The 20,733-nt window shown below is 52.5% G+C and overlaps 1 protein-coding gene across 2 annotated transcripts in view; it reads left to right on the top strand.

Annotated features, from left to right (window-relative positions):
• Positions 1 to 6,865, top strand: part of LOC147097887 (zinc metalloproteinase-disintegrin-like VLAIP-A) — a 92,236-nt gene extending 85,371 nt beyond the window's left edge. For both annotated transcript variants that reach the window (XM_085970939.1, XM_085970937.1), the window contains 2 exons: positions 2,814 to 2,879; positions 6,474 to 6,865. In XM_085970939.1, the coding sequence (XP_085827065.1) occupies positions 2,814 to 2,879; positions 6,474 to 6,506 (99 nt within the window). In that variant the 3' untranslated portion in view covers positions 6,507 to 6,865. The remainder of the gene's footprint in view (positions 1 to 2,813; positions 2,880 to 6,473) is intronic.
• The last annotated feature ends 13,868 nt before the right edge of the window (positions 6,866 to 20,733 follow it).

Raw genomic sequence — 20,733 nt, 5'->3', positions numbered from 1 at the left:
CAGATGAAATTTCAGTCTGTGACGTCACCTGTTGCCGGGTAGCCCTTAATTGGCCTGCTGAGCCCGCTGGGCGGGCTCAACAAGGTCAATCAAGGGAAAATCGGGTCGGTTGGCCGGATGTCAATGGAGGCGGGACTAAAACCCGAAAGTTGTAGTCCTGCCTCCTTCCCGACTGCTGAATGAAAATCCAGCCCAAAGAGAGGGAAGGAGAGATTTGATTGAGAGAGAAAAAAAGAGACAGAAAGGAAAGGTAAGAAAACATTTTAAATGTTAATGTTCTCTAGGAACAATTTACTACCCGCAGGAATGAGAGTCCACAGTTTCAATTGTTCCCTTTCTGGGCCAGAGAGGTTGAGTGGCATTGCAGGAACACAAATCTAGTCATTAAAAGGGTCCTTACGCTGTTAAGTACCAGCCCTAACTTTCTGTGGTGAGTTTAACGTGCAATTAATGCGCAAATGCCGCAATTTCTTGAAGCTCAAGGGGAGGTTGAGGGCGAGCTGCCGTTTTTGCGAGGCTAATGGCGCAAACTGTGATGATTCGCCACTGGCAGAGTATCTCTTCCTCGTCACAAGCTGCTGGACTATTTGCACTTTAATGAGGGCGAGCGCCATTAAACTCGCCAGTAAATCCTGGGCCAGTGCCTGACATGGGTACAAAATGAATGGAGCTAGCGCAGGGCATGATGTCAGATTTGGGTTGGACGGACTCAGTTTTACTGGGAGTGAGTGGAGAGGACAAAGCTGCCCCATGGATCCGCCCTCAGTTGGCAGGGGCAGTCAGCTGATGGTGCGGGGATTGGGACTATTGACCGGGTGCAGTCTGCGGAGCTTGGGGGTTTGGGCAGACTTGGGAACGTTCTCCGCGTGGCTCCTGCTGCACGTGACCTGGACACTGACATGAAGCGGGGAGTGTTAGAGTCATAGGGAGAAAAATTCAGTATCGCCCCATTTGGGGCGCCATTATCGGCCGTGCGCAAAGTTTAGCGCCTGGCGCTAATTATCGCCTCCGACGGCAAACTTGGCTTTTATCGCCCCTGGAGGTGATTGGAGCGCTAAATCAGGTGCTTCACACCTGTCCTAAGGTGCAAAGGCCGAGGAGCGAGGCGCTACCTCAGAGCGCTGGCGAAGCAAGGAAGGGCAAATCAAAATGAACCTGCAAAGTGCTGCTCAGTACCCAAAACTCCTTCACACAGCGTTGAATCTCTCCAGAAGTCTCTCTCTCTCTCTCTCAGAATGCGTGGTGCAAAAATGTCACCAACAAAAAAAGGCAGGAAGCGGTCGCCTTTAAATAGCGCTCCCCCAGTCCCTTCCCGACTGCAAAACGCTCCCCTCAACCTGTCGTTGCTAGCGGCAGGCGGTAAGGCAGGGGGCGCCACTCAATATCCGGTCCGGGGCGTTGCGCACTCGACTGATGTCACGATCTGCCGCCGCAGGAGATCATGGCGGTAGTGTTTAGCGCCGGAGCAAAATTTCGAGTTAATTTCGCGAGCAGCGCAAACATCGCCACGCCCGGGCGCTAGTTGCTTTGCGCCCCATTTGTGCCCTCTTAAGGTGCTAACGGGAGATACAAACAACTGAATTTTTCCCCCATAGTATTATACAGCACAGAAAGAGGCCCTTCGGCCCATCGTGGCCGCGCTGGCCATCAAGCCCTGTCTATTCCAATCCCATTTTCAAGCACTTGGTCCGTAGCCTTGTATGCTATGGTGTTTCAAGTGCTCATCTAAATGCTTCTTGAATGTTGTGAGGGTTCCTGCCTCTACCACCCTTTCAGGCAGTGAGTTCCAGATTCCAACCACCCTCTGGGTGAAAAAGTTTTTCCTCAAATCCCCTCTAAACCTCCTGCCCCTTACCTTGAATCTATGCCCCCTTGTTATTGACCCCTCTACTAAGGGGGAAAGTTCCTTTCTATCTACCCTATCTATGCCCCTCATAATTTTGTACACCTCAATCAGGTCCCCCCTCAGCCTTCTCTGCTCTAAGTAAAACAACCCCAGCCTGTCCAGTCTCTCTTCATAGCTGAAGCGCTCTAATTTTAACCGAACACAGTGGGAAACTGTGAGGATGAAAAAGAGAGGATGTTTCCCCTCGTGGGAAAATCTAGAACTCGGGGGCATAGTTTCAGAATAAAGGATCACCCTTTTAGAACTGAGATGAGGAGGAATTTCTTCTCTCAGAGGGTCGTAAATCTGTGGAATTCTCTGCCCCAGAGAGCCGTGGAGGCTGGGTCATTAAATACATTTAAGGTGGAGATAAGACAGATTTTTACAAGATAAGGGAGTGAAGGGCTATGGGGAGCGGGCGGGGAAGTGGCTTTGAGCCCAAGATCAGCCATGATCTTATTGACTGGCGGAGCAGGCTCGAGGGGCCGAGTGGCCTATTCCTGCTCCTATTTCTTAGGTTCTTACGTTCTTATGAAACTGAGGCGAGCCAGTCAGCTGTTCATTTGAAGTCAATGGTGTGTAAGAGGAGGCGGGGGGGGAGCAGGGGGGGCGAGATATAAGGGGGGGCAGGGTGTAAGGAAGCGGAGTGTAAAGGGTGGGTTAAATAAAAGGCGACCGGTCCCGTCCCATCAGTTTCCCACTGGAGGGGTTGGGTTACAATCACCCTCCGCCCCCAGCTTTAAAAGTGGGAAAGATTCCAATTTCCCAGCATTGACAGCCTGCACCCAAATAAGCAGCGATTCGCCGGATGACAATAGTGACTGAGCGAAATGGATGAGCCTACAGATTTGGTCAACGCAGTTTCGCTCTCATTTCCCTGTTATGCAATCAGTCTCTCCCATTAACTCTTTCTTTTGCTTTTTTGCAGCCTCCTGCTCTGAGGACGCCCCCACAGATGCCCGCACCCAAACCCAAGTACCCACCTGCGCCTAAGGTAAATTCACTTGTACTTGACACAGAGCACAGAGGAAATCGTCCAGTAATAAGACGGCGGGCGTGACTTCTACCTCGCTGCGTCATCACGCCATCCCAGTGTCAGCCGTGGCTCAGTGGGCAGCACTCTCTCGCCTCTGAGTCAGAAGCTCATGGGTCCAAGCCCCACTCCAGAGACTCGAGCACAAAATCCAGGCCGACACTCCAGTGCAGTACTGAGGGAGTGCCGCACTGTCGGAGGGGCAGTACTGAGGGAGTGCTGCACTGTCGGAGGGGCAGTACTGAGGGAGCGGCACACTGTCGGAGGGGCAGTACTGAGGGAGCGCTGCACTGTCGGAGGGGCAGTACTGAGGTAGTGCTGCACTGTCGGAAGGGCAGTACTGAGGGAGCGCCGCACTGTCGGAGGGGCAGTACTGAGTGAGCGCCGCACTGTCGGAGAGGCAGTACTGAGGGAGTGCCGCACTGTCGGAGGGGCAGTACTGAGGGAGTGCTGCACTGTCGGAGGGGCAGTACTGAGGTAGCGCCGCACTGTCGGAAGGGCAGTACTGAGGGAGCGCCGCACTGTCGGAGGGGCAATACTGAGTGAGCGCTGCACTGTCGGAGAGGCAGTACTGAGGGAGTGCCGCACTGTCGGAGGGGCAGTACTGAGGGAGTGCTGCACTGTCGGAGGGGCAGTACTGAGGGAGTGCCACACTGTTGGAGGGGCAGTACTGAGGGAGCGCTGCACTGTCGGAGGGGCAGTACTGAGGGAATGCCGCATTATCGGAGGGGCAGTACTGAGGAAGCGCCGCACTGTCAGAGGGGCAGTACTGAGGGAGCGCCACAATGTCGGAGGGGCAGTACTTAGGGTGCGCTGCACTGTCGGAGGGGCAGTACTGCGGGAGCGCTGCACTGTCGGAGGGGCAGTACTGTGGGAGCGCTGCACTGTTGGAGGGACAGTACCGAGGGAGTGCCGCATTGTCGGAGGGGCAGTACTGAGGGAGCGCCGCACTGTCGGAGGGGCAGTGCTGAGGGAGTGCCGCACTGTCGGAGGGGCCGTGCTGAGGGAGTGCCACACTGTTGGAGGGGCAGTACTGAGGGAGCACTGCACTGTCGGAAGGGCAGTACTGAGGGAGCGCCGCACTGTCGGAGGGGCAGTACTGAGTGAGCGCCGCACTGTCGGAGAGGCAGTACTGAGGGAGTGCCAAACTGTCGGAGGGGCAGTACTGAGGGAGTGCTGCACTGTCGGAGGGGCAGTACTGAGGTAGCACCGCACTGTCGGAAGGGCAGTACTGAGGGAGTGCTGCACTGTCGGAGGGGCAGTACTGAGGGCGTGCCGCACTGTCGGAGGGTCAGTACTGAGGGAGCGCCGCACTGTCGGAGGGGCAGTACTGAGGGAGTGCCGCACTGTTGGAGGGGCAGTACTGAGGGAGTGCTGCACTGTCGGAGGGGCAGTACTGAGGCAATGCTGCATTATCGGAGGGGCAGTACTGAGGGAGCGCCGCAATGTCGGAGGGGCAGTACTGCAGGAGCGCTGCACTGTTGGAGGGACAGTACTGAGGGAGTGCCGCATTGTCGGAGGGGCAGTACTGAGGGAGCACCGCACTGTCGGAGGGGCAGTACTGAGGGAGTGCCGCATTGTCGGAGGGGCAGTACTGAGGGAGCGCCGCACTGTCGGAGGGGCAGTACTGAGCGAGTGCCGCATTGTCGGAGGGGCAGTACTGAGGGAGCGCCGCACTGTCGGAGTGGCAGAACTGAGGGAGCACCGCACTGTCAGAGGGGCAGTACTGAGGGAGCGCCGCAATGTCGGAGGGGCTGTACTGAGGGTGCGCTGCACTGTCGGAGGGGCAGTACTGCGGGAGCGCTGCACTGTTGGAGGGACAGTACTGAGGGAATGCCGCATTGTTGGAGGGGCAGTACTGAGGGAGCAACGCACTGTCGGAGGGGCAGTACTGAGGGAGTGCCACACTGTCGGAGGGGCAGTACTGAGGGAGTGCCGCACTGTCGGAGGGGCAGTGCTGAGGGAGTGCCGCATTGTCGGAGGGACAGTACTGAGGGAGTGCCGCACTGTCGGATGGGCAGTACTGAGGGAGTGCTGCACTGTTGGAGGGGCAGTGCTGAGGGAGCGCTCACTGTCGGAGGGGCAGTACTGAGGGAGTGCCGCACTGTCGGAGGGGCAGTACTGAGGGAGTGCTGCACTGTCGGAGGGGCAGTACTGAGGGAGTGCCGCACTGTCGGAGGGTCAGTACTGAGGGAGCGCCGCACTGTCGGAGGGGCAGTACTGAGGGAGTGCCGCACTGTTGGAGGGGCAGTACTGCGGGAGCGCTGCACTGTTGGAGGGACAGTACTGAGGGAGTGCCGCATTGTCGGAGGGGCAGCACTGAGGGAGCACCGCACTGTCGGAGGGGCAGTACTGAGGGAGTGCCGCATTGTCGGAGGGGCAGTACTGAGGGAGCGTCGCACTGTCGGAGGGGCAGTACTGAGGGAGTGCCGCATTGTCGGAGGGGCAGTACTGAGGGAGCGCCGCACTGTCGGAGGGGCAGTACTGAGGGATTGCCGCACTGTGGGAAGCTAATTGCATCTTAGCCTGATTCGCATGTCAGTCAGAGGTGAGAGGACTTTTCATCCTGTGTAATATGAAGAGCGACCCCTGAAGTCAATCCCAGGACAGCAGGTTCTGTTGTTGCCATTTACACCTCCTCTAGACCCATCTTTTGTTTCTTAACTTGTCCCATTACCATCTCCTTTTGCCTCGCACCATCATCCCTTTGTCATTTAATCTCTCCTGCCTCCCATCCTACCACAGACCGTCCCTTTTGTTCTTCCCTCCCCTCCCCTCCCCTCCTTAACTGCCTCTGCACGAGCTTAAACATCTCTGATGTTTTCCAGTTCTGACCACAGGTCATCGAGCTGAAACGTTGACAGTTTCTCTCTTCACAGATGCTGCCTGACCTGCTGAGTGTCTCCAGCATTTTCTGCTTTTATTTCAGATTTCCAGCAGTATTGTGCTTTTATTTATTTTTTTTACTTTTTGTCACAGGTATTCTCTGTTGCGGGGGACGTGTCTCTGTATGTTTGAAAACAATTGGCTTTCTTTCCCTGTTTGAATTTCTTTCAAGCGCGATACAGAAATTCGAGTGTGTGACACCAAAAGTGTGACAGACGCATCTCAAAAATCTTGTACATTAGGCAAGGAGACCCCATAACTCGTGGGCAACCAAGTCACGCAGAATAAATGTGACGAGGACTTTCAGGCTTTGATTTATACATTGTATGCACGGGAAAGTCAAGTTAACAGAGTTAAAAATTAACAAGACACTTGAGTGTAGGGAACGGAATTTCGATGGGGTATGATGATGATGGTGATGAGGTGCCTTGATAATGTGGAACCTTGATCCAAAGTGCTACAGGGTAGTCAGCACCTTAACAGGCGCTAGTTAATCCATCCCAGAGGTGGGGGAGTCTCTCTCTCTCCCTCGCCGCTCCCTCACACCAACAGTCATGAAACGCCATTGAGTAAGAGCATAAGATTGGGGCGGAGTGGCATTTGAAGAGCTGAGGAGGCAAAGGGAGCGGAAACAGAAATATATTGAACATCTTAATTTTTGGTTCCTAGGTGATGATGCCTCCGACCAGACCGAGATACTGAACAATAGCGGGGAGGAAGACTCGTCCCTCATCTCCCGTTACCTCACGCCCACGGACATGCTCAGTGAATTCATATATTGTGCAACTGCAAAGCGAAACATGAGTATCCGAAGGGTCGTTTTTCTCTATTTATTCCGTTGAGTTGTAAATATAGACAGAGAGTGGCAGGAACGGTCAGTCGGCCTCTTAAAGAGGAAAGGCGGGAGAGTGTTTGGGATACAACGTGCTCTATTACTAATCAATGCAATCGGATTTTCTGCCGGCTAATTACTTTCCTATCTGCCTGGATCTTTGGGAAATTGTATTTAAAGGTGTAGTCCATTTATTCTCAAATAAAAATAACCCCCCAAAAATTCAGTCTTCCAGCTTCCAACGTTTGTCCATTTCTTCCGTTGAAATAAATCACTGGAAGCACATCACTGCTGATTTCCTTTCTTTCAACAACAACAACTTAACGTAGCAAAACATCCCAGGGCGCTTCACAGGAGTATTAAAAGACAAAAAATTTGACACCGAGCCACATAAGGATAAATTAGGGCAGGTGACCAAAAGCTTGGTCAAAGAGGTAGGTTTTAAGGAGCGTTGTAAAGGAGGAGAGAGAGGTAGCGAGGCGGAGAGGTTTAGGCAGGGAATTCCAGAGCTTGGGGCCCAGGCAACAGAAGGCACGGCCACCAATGGTTGAGCGATTATAATCAGGGATGCTCAAGAGGGCAGAATTAGAAGAGCGCAGATATCTCGCAGGGGTTGTGGGGCTGAAGGAGATTACAGAGATAGGGAGGGGCGAGGCCATGGAGGGATTTGAAAACAAGGATAAAAATTTTGAAATTGAGGCGCTGCTTAACCGGGAGCCAATGTAGGTCAGCGAGCACAGGGGTGATGGGCGAACGAGACTTGGTGCGAGTTAGGACACGGGCAGCCGAGTTTTGGATCACCTCAAGTTTACGTAGGGTAGAATGTGGGAGGCCAGCCAGGAGTGCGTTGGAATAGTCGAGTCTAGAGGTAACAAAGGCATGGATGAGGGTTTCAGCAGCAGATGAGCTGAGGCAAGAAATAATTATTGATATACCCAGCTCTTAACCCCCCGTGCCTGCTCCTCTCACACCTGACCAGCGAGAGATGAGGCTTAATCCTGGGGCTGTTTACCAGAGCAAACCTACCAGCAGCGAATTTTTTTTTTAAAGCGTGTGCATTTTCTTAATGTATCGCGTGGTACATACGGTGGTCACGCAATAAACCAGAGAACGGGAGTTCGAATCCCACCGTGGCAGGTTTGAGAATTTGAATTCAGTTTTTTTTTTAAATCAGAAAATAAAAAGCTGGTTCAGCTGCCGAGGCCCCGAGCTCTGGATTTCCCTCCCTAAACCTCTCCGCCTCGCTCTCCTCCTTTAAGACGCTGCTTAAAACCGACCCCCACCTGCCCTAATATCTCCTTGGGCGGTTCGGTGTTAAATTTTGTTTGATTGCGCTCCTGGGAAGCGCCTTGGGGGACATTTTACTGCGTTAAAGGCGCTGTATAAATGCAAGTTGTTGTTGTCCCAGTAAAAGTGACCATGAACCTGTTGGATTGCTGCAAAAACCCAACTGGCTCACACGTGTTCTTTTAGGGACGAGAATCTGCCGTCGTTACCCGGTCTGGGCCCATACAGGACTCCAACCCCACACCATGGTGGTTAGAGTCATAGACCTAGAAATTGGGTTGGGGCGCCAAAGTCGCCTGAGCGCAGGATTTAGCGCAGCGTTCGAGGCTTTAGCGATCGTCAGATATTCAGTTTCATTGCCCCTAGAGGGAGACGGGGCGAGGCTCCAGGCGCTCCGCGTCCCTCTTAGGGCGCTGAAACTGAATATCGCAGCACAACGTGCCGCAGCACCACACGCTGCGGCACGGCACGCTGAGGTACTCCAGGCCTTCCTTCCATTGTTAAGGGGGAGGGGCCTGCAACAGCGCGATCCCCGCGCGCGAGTGCCGGCAAACGAGCCCGGCACCAAGGAGAAGTGCCGGGCTCTCGGGAAACAGCCGGCAATGCCGCGGGGGGGGGGGGGGGGGCAGTCAGGAGGTCGGGGACGGAGGTGCTGGCAGGCAGCCGCCGAAAAAGGCCGCCGACCCCGCACCTCCACCTTAACTTGCGCCGCTGCCAGCACAGTAAGGCCCCGTGAACCGGGCGCGGGTAGCGAACGGTGCAACTGCGGCGTTCGCTACCAAATATCGCGAATGGGGCGCTGCGCACACCGATGATGTCATCGGTGGTGGCGCAGCGCAACAGGCTAATGCCACCATTATCACCCCAACTCAATATCGTGGGTGGCGCAGCCAGTGCCTCTTTAGGCGCTAACAAGTGGCGCTACTCACCCAATTTCTCCCCCATAGAGTTATACAGCACAGAAAGAGGCCCTTCGGCCCATCGTGTCTGCGCCGGCCATCAAGCCCTGTCTATTCTAATCCCATTTTCCAGCACTTGGTCCGTAGCCTTGTATGCTATGCCGTTTCAAGTGCTCATCTAAATGCTTCTTGAATGTTGTGAGGGTTCCTGCCTCTACCACCCTTTCAGGCAGTGAGTTCCAGATTCCAACCACCCTCTGGGTGAAAAAGTTTTTCCTCAAATCCCCTCTAAACCTCTTGCCCCTTAACTTGAAACTATGCCCTATGGTTATTGACCCCTCTACTAAGGGGAAAGGTTCCTTTCTATCTACCCTATCTATGCCCCTCATAATTTTGTACACCTCAATCAGGTCCCCCCTCAGCCTTCTCTGCTTTAAGGAAAACAACCCCAGTTTGTCCAGTCTCTTTTCATAGCTGAAGCGCTCCAGCCCAGGTAACATCCTGGTGAATCTCCTCTGCACCCTCTCCAATGCAATCACATCCCTCCTATAGTGTGGCGACCAGAACTGCACACGGTATTCCAGCTGTGGCCTAATTTGGCCCTCGACTGCCCTCGGAAGTGGCCTAGTTCTGTCAAACCGCCACAAGAATTCAGTGATTCAGGAAGAAGGCCATTGCCACTTTCTCAGGGCAACCAGTCAATAAAGTGTCTTTGAGGCCAAGATCAGATCGGCCATGATCTTATTGAATGGCGGAGCAGGCTCGAGAGGCCCAGTGACTGACTCCTGCTCCTACGTCTTATGATCTTATAAATGCCGGCCTCGACGGCAACGCCCGCGTCTCAAGAATGAATGTTTTTTAATGTCCTCTGGTCACCGATCCACCCACCAGTGGAAACAGTTTCTCCTTATTTACTTGGTCAAAAAAAACCCACCCCTGCTACTAAATGTTTTTGCAGAAACTACATCTCCGCGGATGAGCTCACCCTGCATCTGTGTGTCTGAGGTGATGAGTTGAGCATGGTTCTGCTGAGTACAGTTGTAATTGTTGAGCAATACAGGAAAAGCTGAAGTGGTTTTAAATCTGCGTCTGACTGCAACATGTCCTGCGGTGTAAATTGCCTCTGTCATTGAGTTTGGTAACAGGTTAGAAAAGTGCGAGAGCTTCTCTTGAAGCACTTCAGACCGTAGGCTGGAGTGAGGCTCTGGCACGCCGATTGGTATCTCGACAGAGCGCTGCCTCTTTGGGGGGGATCTGACGGTGCTGTCAACATTCCCCCATCGCCAGGTGGGAATCTCAGGCATGGGGATGTGCCGGTTGGAGACCAGAACATCCCCTCCCCCCACCCCACCCCCCGCCGCCCCCACCTCACGAGAATGACAGGAGGGTAAACCTGGTTACAATTACAATGGGTATGGTCGTGTCAGGATAGCGGAGTGGGCTACGCCTTACGTAGAATCCACAGCACAGAAACAGGCCATTCGGCCCAACTGGTCTATCCCAGTGTTTGTGCTCCACACGGGCCTCCTCCCACCCCTCTTCATCTCACCCCATCACCATATCTTTCTATTCTTTCTCCCTCTTGTGTTTATCTAGCGTCCCCTTAAATGCATCTGTGCTATTCGCCTCAACCACTCCCTGAGGCAGCAAGTTCCACATTTTAACCACTCTCTGGGTGAAGAAGTTTTTCCTGAATTCCCTATTGGATTTATTAGTGACTATTGACATGAATCTTGTCATTCATATGAAAATGACTTATGCCTGCTGGTGGCGCTGTCCAGGAAGAGTATACATACTCAGGCACGGGCCCAGCTTGTGCAGGACATTCTTTAACAGGAACTAGTGAAGGACACAACTAGACCTCCATGTTGTAAAACAGTTGATTAAAGCTTTGTTTAACGCTTAGACCAAGTGCCTAGTAGTTTTCTTACGTCAACTATCTTGTATTTATGGTTCTTAGTTCTGGTTTCCGCCACAAGTGGAAACATCTTCTCTACGTCTATCCTATCCAACCTCTTTATAATTTTAAAGGCCTCTATCAGGTCACCCCTCAGCCTTCCCTTTTCTAGAAACCAGAGCCCCCAGTCTTTGAACGTGTGAGTCTCCCCTTTATCCTGCTCCCTGCCCTCAAAGTATTACTTGCTCCACAACCAGGAAATAGGAGGGGAGAAAAAGAAAACAACTTACCAAAATTAAACGAGATTTAAAAAAAATTAAATTCTTTCAGATTTGAATTCAAATTATTTGGTCACGAAGTCAATAAGAACTGATCAAACCAGGTACATCTGTACCCTTGTAGCCAGCACCGGAGGTGCAGATGCGGAGAGATAGAAAGGAAGGAGGGCCTGATGTCAGAACAGACAGTACACACACCTCTTTCTTTTACGAGGCACAAGAAACATAAACTCGAGTGCACAGGCGCCATTTTGTTGGGCTTGGGTCCAGTTCACTTTAGGGGAGCGATCTTTCACAGTTCAGGGTGGTATGCACCAGAAAGGAGGGGAGGTTCCCGGTGAGTAATGCAAATTGGCGGGTAGCTGAGACTCGGTCTGTACTCAGCATGAGCTTTTAGAACGAAACTGTACAACTCAGAGCCCAGCAAGAGGCCATTCGGGCCATCAGGCCAGGTGCTGAAGTTATCCGTTAAACTGCAGATGTCTCCGTCAATCTTATCTGCCTGTATCCTTTTGTATTCTAACTTTACACATCCAAAGATGTGCAGGTTAGGTTGATTTGGCTATGATAAATTGACCCTTAGTGTTAGGGGATTAAATACGTGGGGTTACGGGGATAGGGTGGGATATGTGTCGGTGCAGGCTCGATGGGCCGAAATGGCCTCTATCTGCACTGTAGATTCTGTGATTCTGTGATTTACAACTATTTATCCACTTTCCTTTTCAATGTGACTCTGCCTCATTGGTCACATGTGGTGAAACAATATTCTGGTAACCCCCCACTCCATGTTATTTTTCTAGTTTCCCCTTCATTCTACTGGTGTTAATCCCCTGTTTTAAATGCTCACCAACCAATGGTAACAGTCTTTCACCATTTTGAAAGCCTCTCTCAGATGACGGTTAACCTCCTCCACTGAATCAAGACTCCGTTTTTCTGGTTTTCTTCCTAACAGTAACATAGAAACATAGAAGATAGGAGCAGGAGTAGGCCATTCGGCCCCTCGAGCCTGCTCCGCCATTCAATGTGATTATGGCTGATCATCCAAATTCAGTGCCCGGTCCCTGCTTTCTCCCCATACCCCTTGATCCCTTTAGCCTTAAGAAATATATCCAACTCCTTCTTGAATATATTTAATGAATTGGCCTCTACTGCCTTCTGTGGTAGAGAATTCCACAGGTTCACCACTCTCTGGGTGAAGAAATTCCTCCTCATTTCTGTCCTAAATGGCTTACCCCTTATCCTTAGACTGTGACCCCTGGTTCTGGACTCCCCGACCATCGGGAACATCCTTCCTGCATCTAGTCTGTCTAGTCCTGTCAGAATTTTATAAGTTCAATGAGATCCCCTCTCATTCTTCTAAACTTCTCATTCCTGGCCTCCCTCTGGCTAATCTTCATTATCCCCATTCCATGTCAGCAATATCCTTCCTATAATGTGGTGCCTGGACCTGTACATTTCTCCAAGTGCGGCCTGACCGATGTCTTGTAAAAATTCAACCTAACTCACTTGGTTTTCTATTCCACGCCCCTGTGTATAAAACCCAGAATCCCATTTGCCTTTTTATGGCTTCTTCCACTATCAACCCAAACTTTATATCCACAGCCTCGGCCCTTCACTCTGTTAAGCATTGTAACATGTAGCATATACTTCTTTACTCTATTCTTTATCCCCACTGGATGTATATCTTCATATATCTCTCCATCGAACTGCATCTGCCACCTCTTTGCCCACCAGTCTAGGGTCTCCTGTAATGCACTGCCATGCCCCTTAATTTGGTTTGAAGGAAGGAAAAAATAATTTTTCTTTAAATTCACTCTCGGGATGTCAGCGTGGCTGGCAAAGCTGGCAATTATTGCCCATGCCTAGATGCCCTTGAGAAGGTGGTGGTGAGCCACCTTCTTGAACCGCTGCAGTACGTGTGGTGAAGGTACTCCCACAGTGCTGTTCGGGAGGGAGTTCCAGGATTTTGACCCAGCGACGATGAAGGAACGGCCGATATATTTCCAAGTCAGGATGGTGTGTGATTTGGAGGGGAACTTGGAGGTGGTGATGTTCCCGTGCATCCCTTGTCCTTCTAGGTGGTGGAGGTCGCGGGTTTGGGCGGTGCTGTTGAAGAAACCTGCCGATAGTACTCACTGCAGCCATTGCACGCTAATGGTGGAGGAAGCGGCTGTTTAAGCCAGTGGATGGGGTGCCGATTATTCCTAAATATATTTATTTATAACCCGCATTTATTTAGCAGGCTAATTATTTCAGTTTGATAAAATGAGTAACAGCAAAAGTGATGACTGTTTTATTTAAAATGGCCTCCAGTGACTGAAAGTAATTCTGTGTAAAAGGGCACAGCAGCATCCAGGAGCAGTTCACCCAAGGCCCTCAACAGATCAGTATATTTGGAATAATATGCCTCCTTTTGTAGTTGTCTATTAAAGACAGAGGAGACAACTGGAGGGAGGACTCAACCAGAGACAGGACAGGGTGGAAGGGTAAATTCAATGGAGATAAACTGGGGAGCGGGAGGAGAGTAGCGAAGTCTTAACTGCCCCCATTTCCATCTAGTGTCAATCCTCTCTCACCTGAGCCATGCAGTTCTAGGTCCAGCTGTAAAGGTCCTGAGGTCGGGAAAGGCGCTACGTAAATGCAAGTTATTTATTTTCTTTCTCACTTTGCACTCCTCTCCTCCCCTGCTTCCCTCAGCCAGCGGGAGCCCAGCAAGATATTGATGTGCCTCAATAATCCCGAGACTCGATGTTAGCGAAACAAAACAAGGCTTTTATTAACTTAGAAGGTAACACGCAGTGGAGAGAGGTATCTTCCCTGGAGGTCTGCAGTACTGGCTGTGAGGCCAGACTGAGCTGGCTTACATAGAGGCCAGGTATGGGCGGAGCCCTACACACAACACATTCCATACATTCCAATACACAATACAATGGTGAGGAGAAACCTGAAACCAACCACAGTCACAGGCAATACAATGGTGAGGGGGAACCTGAAACCAACCACAGTCACAGGCAGTGATGAATGGAATATTTCATCACATTCACCCCTTCTATAGATTTAGTCTGTTCGGGGGTTTGGTAGTCCTCTGCGACCGACGTGGCTGTTGTGGTGTCGCGGGTGTCGGCTGGGTGTCCCCGGTGGCCTCCTGGGTCTCTGCCGGGGGTGCCGCCAGGGTTGTTGAAGGGGTAGTTGGTGGGGGTGCCGTTGGTCGATGTTCTTCCGGGGGTGATGAAAGAGTAGTGGGTGGGTAAGAGTTGCTGTGGTCGTTGTTGCTGCTATTGCCGTGGTTGTTGTCGTTACCGGCTGGGGCGACGTCTTTTATTGACACGGTGTCCTCCCTTCCGTCGGCGTGCCGGACATACGCGTATTGGGGGTTGGCGTGGAGTAGGTGCACTGGCTCCACGAGAGGGTCCGTCTTATGGCCCCTCACATGCCTTCGCACGAATACCGGACCCGGGGTGGAGAGCCATGACGGCATGGATACACCTGAGGTGGATTTCCGGGGGAAGCTAAACATTCGTTCATGAGGCGTGGCATTAGTGGCAGTACACAATAGCGACCGTATCGAATGGAGCACATCTGAGAGGACTTCCTGCCAGCGGGAGATAGGGAGGCCCTTGGTCCTTAGAGCTAGAGTGACTGCTTTCCATACTGTCCCGTTCTCTCGCTCCACTTGACCGTTACCCCGGGGGTTGTAGCTGGTGGTACGGCTCGTGGCGATACCCCTGGACAGCATGTACTGGCGTAGCTCTTCACTCATGAAGGACGCCCCTCTATCCGTGTGGATGTAGCTCGGCATACCGAACAGGCAGAACAGGCTGTTGAGGCACTTAATGACCGTGGCGCTGGTCATGTCTGGGCAGGGGAAGGCGAATGGGAACCGGGAGTATTCGTCCACAATGTTCAGGAAGTAAACATTGCGGTCGACGGACGGGAGGGGGCCCTTGAAATCTAAGCTGAGCCGCTCAAAGGGCCGTGTAGCTTTGATTAAGTGGGCTCTATCAGGGTGGTAGAACCGAGGCTTGCACTCAGCGCAAGTGCGGCAGTTCCTAGTCAGAGACCGAACTTCCTCAATCGAGTAGGGTAAGTTGCGGGACTTTATGAAGTGGAACAGCCGCGTGACCCCTGGGTGGCAGAGGTCGTTGTGGAGGGTCTGTAGCCGATCCCCGGTGGCGCTGGCACACATCCCTCGTGAGAGGGCATCTGGGGATTCGTTAAGGGCCCCTGGCCGGTAAATGATGTCATACTCGAAGGTGGAGAGCTCGATCCGCCACCTAAGAATCTTATCATTTTTGATCTTCCCCCTCTGTTTATTATTGAACATAAACGCTACCGACCGCTGGTCGGTAAGTAGGGTGAAGCGTTTGCCGGCTAGGTAGTGGCGCCAGTGGCGCACTGCCTCCACGATGGCTTGGGCCTCCTTTTCCACAGAGGAGTGTCTGATCTCGGGCCCTTGGAGGGTCCTCGAGAAGAAAGCTACGGGCCGCCCCGCCTGGTTGAGGGTGGCCGCCAAGGCAAAGTCAGACGCATCACTTTCCACTTGAAATGGAGTGTTCTCGTCCACTGCCTGTAGCGTGGCCCGCTCAATATCCTGCTTAATGCTTTTGAAGGCGGCGTGGGCCTCAGCAGAGAGCGGAAAAGAGGATGCTTTCAAGAGGGGGCGGGCTTTGTCGGAGTAGTTGGGGACCCATTGGGAATAATAAGAAAATAACCCCAGGCACCTTTTCAGGGCTTTGGGAGTGTTGGGCAGGGGCAGCTCCCGTAGGGGGCGCAACCGGTCGGGGTCTGGTCCGATTTCCCCATTCTCCACCACGCTGCCTAGTATGCAGAGGCGCGTGGTGTTGAAAACGCACTTGTCCTCGTTGTAGGTGAGGTTGAGTTTTTGTGCGGTTTTCAGGAACCTCTCGAGGTTCGAGTCGTGATCCTGTTGGTTGTGACCGCAGATGGTGACGTTGTCGAGGTAGGGGAAGGTTGCCTGCAAGTGGTGGTCATCGACCATGCGATCCATCTCCCTCTGGAAGACCGAGACCCCATTCGTCACCCCAAAGGGGACTCTGAGGAATTGGTAGAGGCATCCGTTCGCCTCGAAGGCGGTGTACGGGCGGTCCTCTGGTCTGATAGGGAGCTGGTGGTACGCTGACTTGAGGTCGATGGTGGAGAACACCCGGTATTGGGCGATTTGGTTCACCATTTCTGATATGCGGGGTAGCGGGTAGGCGTCTAGTTGGGTGTACCTGTTGATCGTTTGGCTATAGTCGATCACCATCCGTTTCTTCTCGCTACCCCTTACCACCACCACTTGGGCACGCCACGGGCTATTGCTGCATTCAATAATGCGCTCTTTCAGGAGCCTGTCTACCTCGGTTGCGATAAACCGCCTGTCCTCCCAGCTGTACCTCCTGCTTTTGGTCGCTATTGGCCGGCAGTTAGGGGTAAGGTTCGCGAATAGCGAAGGCGGCTTTACCTTCAGGGTAGCCAGGCCGCACACTGTGAGGGGCGGCTGGGACCCACCGTACTTGAGCGTGATGCTTTGGTGGTTGCACTGGAAATCCAGGCCCAAGATCACGCTCACGCATAGATTCTTCATGATTAATACTTTAAAATTATCGTATACAGTCCCGTTAACGGACAATTGTACCGTGCAGTAACCCAGAATGGTCGATGTCTGGGTTTTATCAGCCATAGAGATGGTACCCCGAGTAGGGACCACCTTTAGGGAGAGTTGTCGTGCCAGTTCCGGGTGGATAAAACTCTCCGTGCTTCCACTGTCAATTAAACATTTAACCCCGCACCCGTTTACCTCGATGTCCACCATTGATTTGGATAGCGGGTGGGGCCTGGTCTGGTCCACTGTGACCGATGCCACTGTAGAGCCCTGATCGAGACAAGATGGCGTCCGCGCTGTCTGCTCACAAGATGGCGGACCCCACGAGGTTGGGCAAGATGGCGTCCAAGATGGCCGCTCCCACGGCGCACACGCGGCAGTGGCGGGTTTTGGTTTTCCAGCGGGGTTCCCTCTGCACACCTTCCCAAAGTGCCCCTTCTTACCGCACTTAAAGCAGGTGGTGCCTTTCGCCGGGCACAGGTTTCTGGTGTGCTTTGGCTGCCCGCAGAAGTAGCAGTTCAGTCCTCAACGCGTCGCAGCTGTCGTAGGGCTTCTGGGGGGAGAGCGGGGCCCCGACGGTGTCGGGCTGCCGGGCGGGGAAGATGCCTTCCAAGATGGCGGCGCCCTTGGTGCACACGTGGCGGTGTGGACGGCGCGGGCTGAAGAGTAGGCGTCCGAGTTTCTCTGGGCCACATCCAGGGATCGCGCGGTGTCCGCAGCCTGTTTCAGGTCCAATCCCGTTTTTTCCAGCAGTCTTTGCCGGATGTAAGTGGAGCTGAGGCCTGTGATAAAGGCATCGCGAACAAGCTCGTCGGTGTACACTGCGGCTTTTACATCTCGGCACTTGCAGTCTTTGCCAAGCATTTTCAGGGTGCCTAGGAACTCCTCCACCGATTCCCCAGGTCGCTGTGCGCGAGTGGCGAGCAGATGCCTAGCATACACCTCATTCGTAGGCTGCTGGTAATGCGCCTTTAAGATGTCGCAGGCGGCCAGGTACGTGTCGGCGTCTTGGATGAGGGGGTAAACCCGGTGGCTTACCCAATTCCGCAGAATTCCGAGTTTCATACTCGCAGCGTCCGTAGCGTCTTTGACGGCTGCGGAATTGTCCAGGAAGAATTCCATACACATAAACCAGTGTCCGAAGTGTGCTGATGCGTCCGGAGCATGCTGATCCAAATCCAAACGTTCGGGTTTCAGGAGTTGATCCATTGTGTTGAAAAATAAGTTAACAAAATTGATGTGCCTCAATAATCCCGAGACTCGATGTTAGCGAAACAAAACAAGGCTTTTATTAACTTAGAAGATAACACGCAGTGGAGAGAGGTATCTTCCCTGGAGGTCTGCAGTACTGGCTGTGAGGCCAGACTGAGCTGGCTTACATAGAGGCCAGGTATGGGCGGAGCCCTACACACAACACATTCCATACATTCCAATACACAATACAATGGTGAGGAGAAACCTGAAACCAACCACAGTCACAGGCAATACAATGGTGAGGGGGAACCTGAAACCAACCACAGTCACAGGCAGTGATGAATGGAATATTTCATCACAGATATCTAAAGATATCGCCCAACCTCGGCAAATGACTTCGAACCCCGTAAGCGGATTTAAAAGACAAAAACAAAGAGGAAACCGCTGGTGAGAATTAGCAGATGATGCAAGCAGACATTTGCCATCTCATCATGCACATCCTCTCACCAGGAGAACGTCAGGCAAAACCCAAGTGCGGGGGGTCATTATTTCACAGCTGAGGAGGCCACAGTCACAGCGAGAATTCCCGTCTGCAACTCCAGCACTGTTGAGGTTAAAATTCCACACTTGCTCGAGTAACATTGAGGAGATGAAACTACTGTGGTTTCGATATTGCAACATGAGCAAGTGAGACGGCTGCAATGTGCTGCTTTAGGATGATTCATCCCATCACTCCGGCACCAATACCGCCCTTTAAGGAAACCGTTTCAGTTCTTCTGCGCAGTTCAGCAGAGGCCTTATTTTCGGAGACCCGGGCGATTTGAACATCCATGTGTGAGACATCCTATCAATCATCGAGAGAAAGAACTTGCATTTATATAGCACCTTGAACACGGTAAAACATCCAACGACATTTCACAGGAGATTTGACACCAAGCCATTTTTTTTCATTAATTCCAGGATCTGGGCATTGCTGGCAAGGCCAGCATTTATTGCCCATCCCTAATTGCCCTTGAGAAGGTGGCGGTGAACCGTCGCCTTGAACCGCTGCAGTCCGTGTGGTGAGGGTAATCCCACAGTGCTGTTAGGGAGGGAGTTCCAGGATTTTGACCCAGCGACGATGAAGGATCGGCCGATATACTCCCAAGTCAGGATAGTGTGTGACTTGGAGGGGAACTTGGAGGTGGTGGTGTTCCCATGCGCCTGCTGCCCTTGTCCTTCTAGGTGGAAGAGGTCGCGGGTTTGGGAGGTGCTGTCGAAGAAGCCTTGGCGAGTTGCTGCAGTGCATCTTGTAGATGGTCCACACTGCAGCCAGGGTGCGCCGGTGGTGGAGGGAGTGAATGTTTAAGGTGGTGGATGGGGTGCCAATCAAGCGGGCTGCTTTGTCCTGGATGGTGTCGAGCTTCTTGAGTGTTGTTGGAGTTGCACTCATCCAGGCAAGTGGAGAGTATTCCATCACACTCCTTACTTGTGCCTTGTAGATGGTGGTATTATGACAGGTGACCAAAAGCTTGGTTTTAAGGAGCATCTTAAAGGAGGAAAGAGAGGTGGAGAGGCTTAGGGAGGGAATTCCAGAACTCAGGGCCTCAGTAGCTACAGGCATGGCCACTACTGGTGGAGCGATTAAAATCGGGATGCCCAAGAGGCCGGAATTGGGGGAACGCAGAGATCATTGAGGCTTGTAGGGCTGGAGCAGGCTACAGAGATAGGGAGGGGGGCGAGATCTGAACACAAGGACGAGAATTTTAAAATCGAGGCGTTGCCGGACCGGGAGACTTGGGGCCCTGCCCGACTGAGAGACTTTACATCATGTTTGCGAAATGCCGCAAAGCAGCAAATGTGCGGGGAAATTGATCGGTGAGGTGCTGAGCGTGAATTATTCTCGAGTTAACCAAAGCTCTTTATCTGGTCTGGTGCCAAACTTTAAAAAAGTTCCTTTAATCATAATTTATTGACTAATTATGTTCTTTTCATGAATGCGCAATTTGGATGCTTTGGTCAAATATGATATGAATCAGCCTGGATACTTCCTCTCCGTTACTGAGCTGTGGATCAGAACAGAGACATGGACCATGTACAGCAGGCACCTCAAAGCACTGGAGAGGTACCACCAACGCTGCCTCCACAAGATCCTGCAAATCCATTGGCAGGATAGGCGCACCAACGTCAGTGTTCTCGCTCAGGCCAACATCCCCAGCATCGAAGCTTTGACCACGCTCGATCAGCTCCGATGGACGGGTCACATTGTCCGCATGCCCGATACGAGACTCCCAAAACAAGTGCTCTACTCGGAGCTCCGACACGGCAAGAGAGCCCCAGGTGGGCAGAGGAAACGCTTCAAGGACACCCTCAAAGCCTCCTTGAAAAAGTGTAACATCCTCACCGACACCTGGGAATCCCTGGCCCAAGACCGCACAAAGTGGAGGAGAAGCATCCGGGAAGGCACCGAACACCTCGAGTCTCTTCGCCGGGAGCAAGCGGAAGCCAAGCGCAAGGAGTGCACGTCGACCCAAGCACCCCACCCACCCGCCCCTTCAACCACCATCTGCCCCACCTGTGCCAGAGACTGTAGGTCCCGCGTTGGACTCATCAGTCACCTGAGAACTCATTTTTAATGTGGAAGCAAGTCATCCTCGGTTCCGAGGGACTGCCTAAGAAGAAGAGAACTTGACACCAACAGCCACAGCCACTCAGAAATGTGATTTTCCTATGTCATTGGCTTGCACTTGAGATTGCTTCCTGAGTTGCCAATTTTCTTCTGTCTCTGTTCATCGTTCATCAGCTTCTTGGCTCAGCCTGTGTTTGTATACTGAGGTGGATTTGGCCCATGATACGTTCTGCCTGGGAAACTGCCCAGGAGTGGGAGTTGCACCACATTGTGGGTCAAGCTGACACCTGGTGGTCACAACATAAACTGCGTGCGAGGAGCCACTTTAT

This window comes from Somniosus microcephalus, chromosome 30, assembly GCF_052327205.1.
Source record: "Somniosus microcephalus isolate GS21.2 chromosome 30, FLI_Smic_1.0, whole genome shotgun sequence".
NCBI classification, from domain to species: domain Eukaryota; kingdom Metazoa; phylum Chordata; class Chondrichthyes; order Squaliformes; family Somniosidae; genus Somniosus; species Somniosus microcephalus.
The sequence above is the reverse complement of the archived record's forward strand: the minus strand, read 5'-3'. Positions and strand labels throughout refer to the sequence as shown.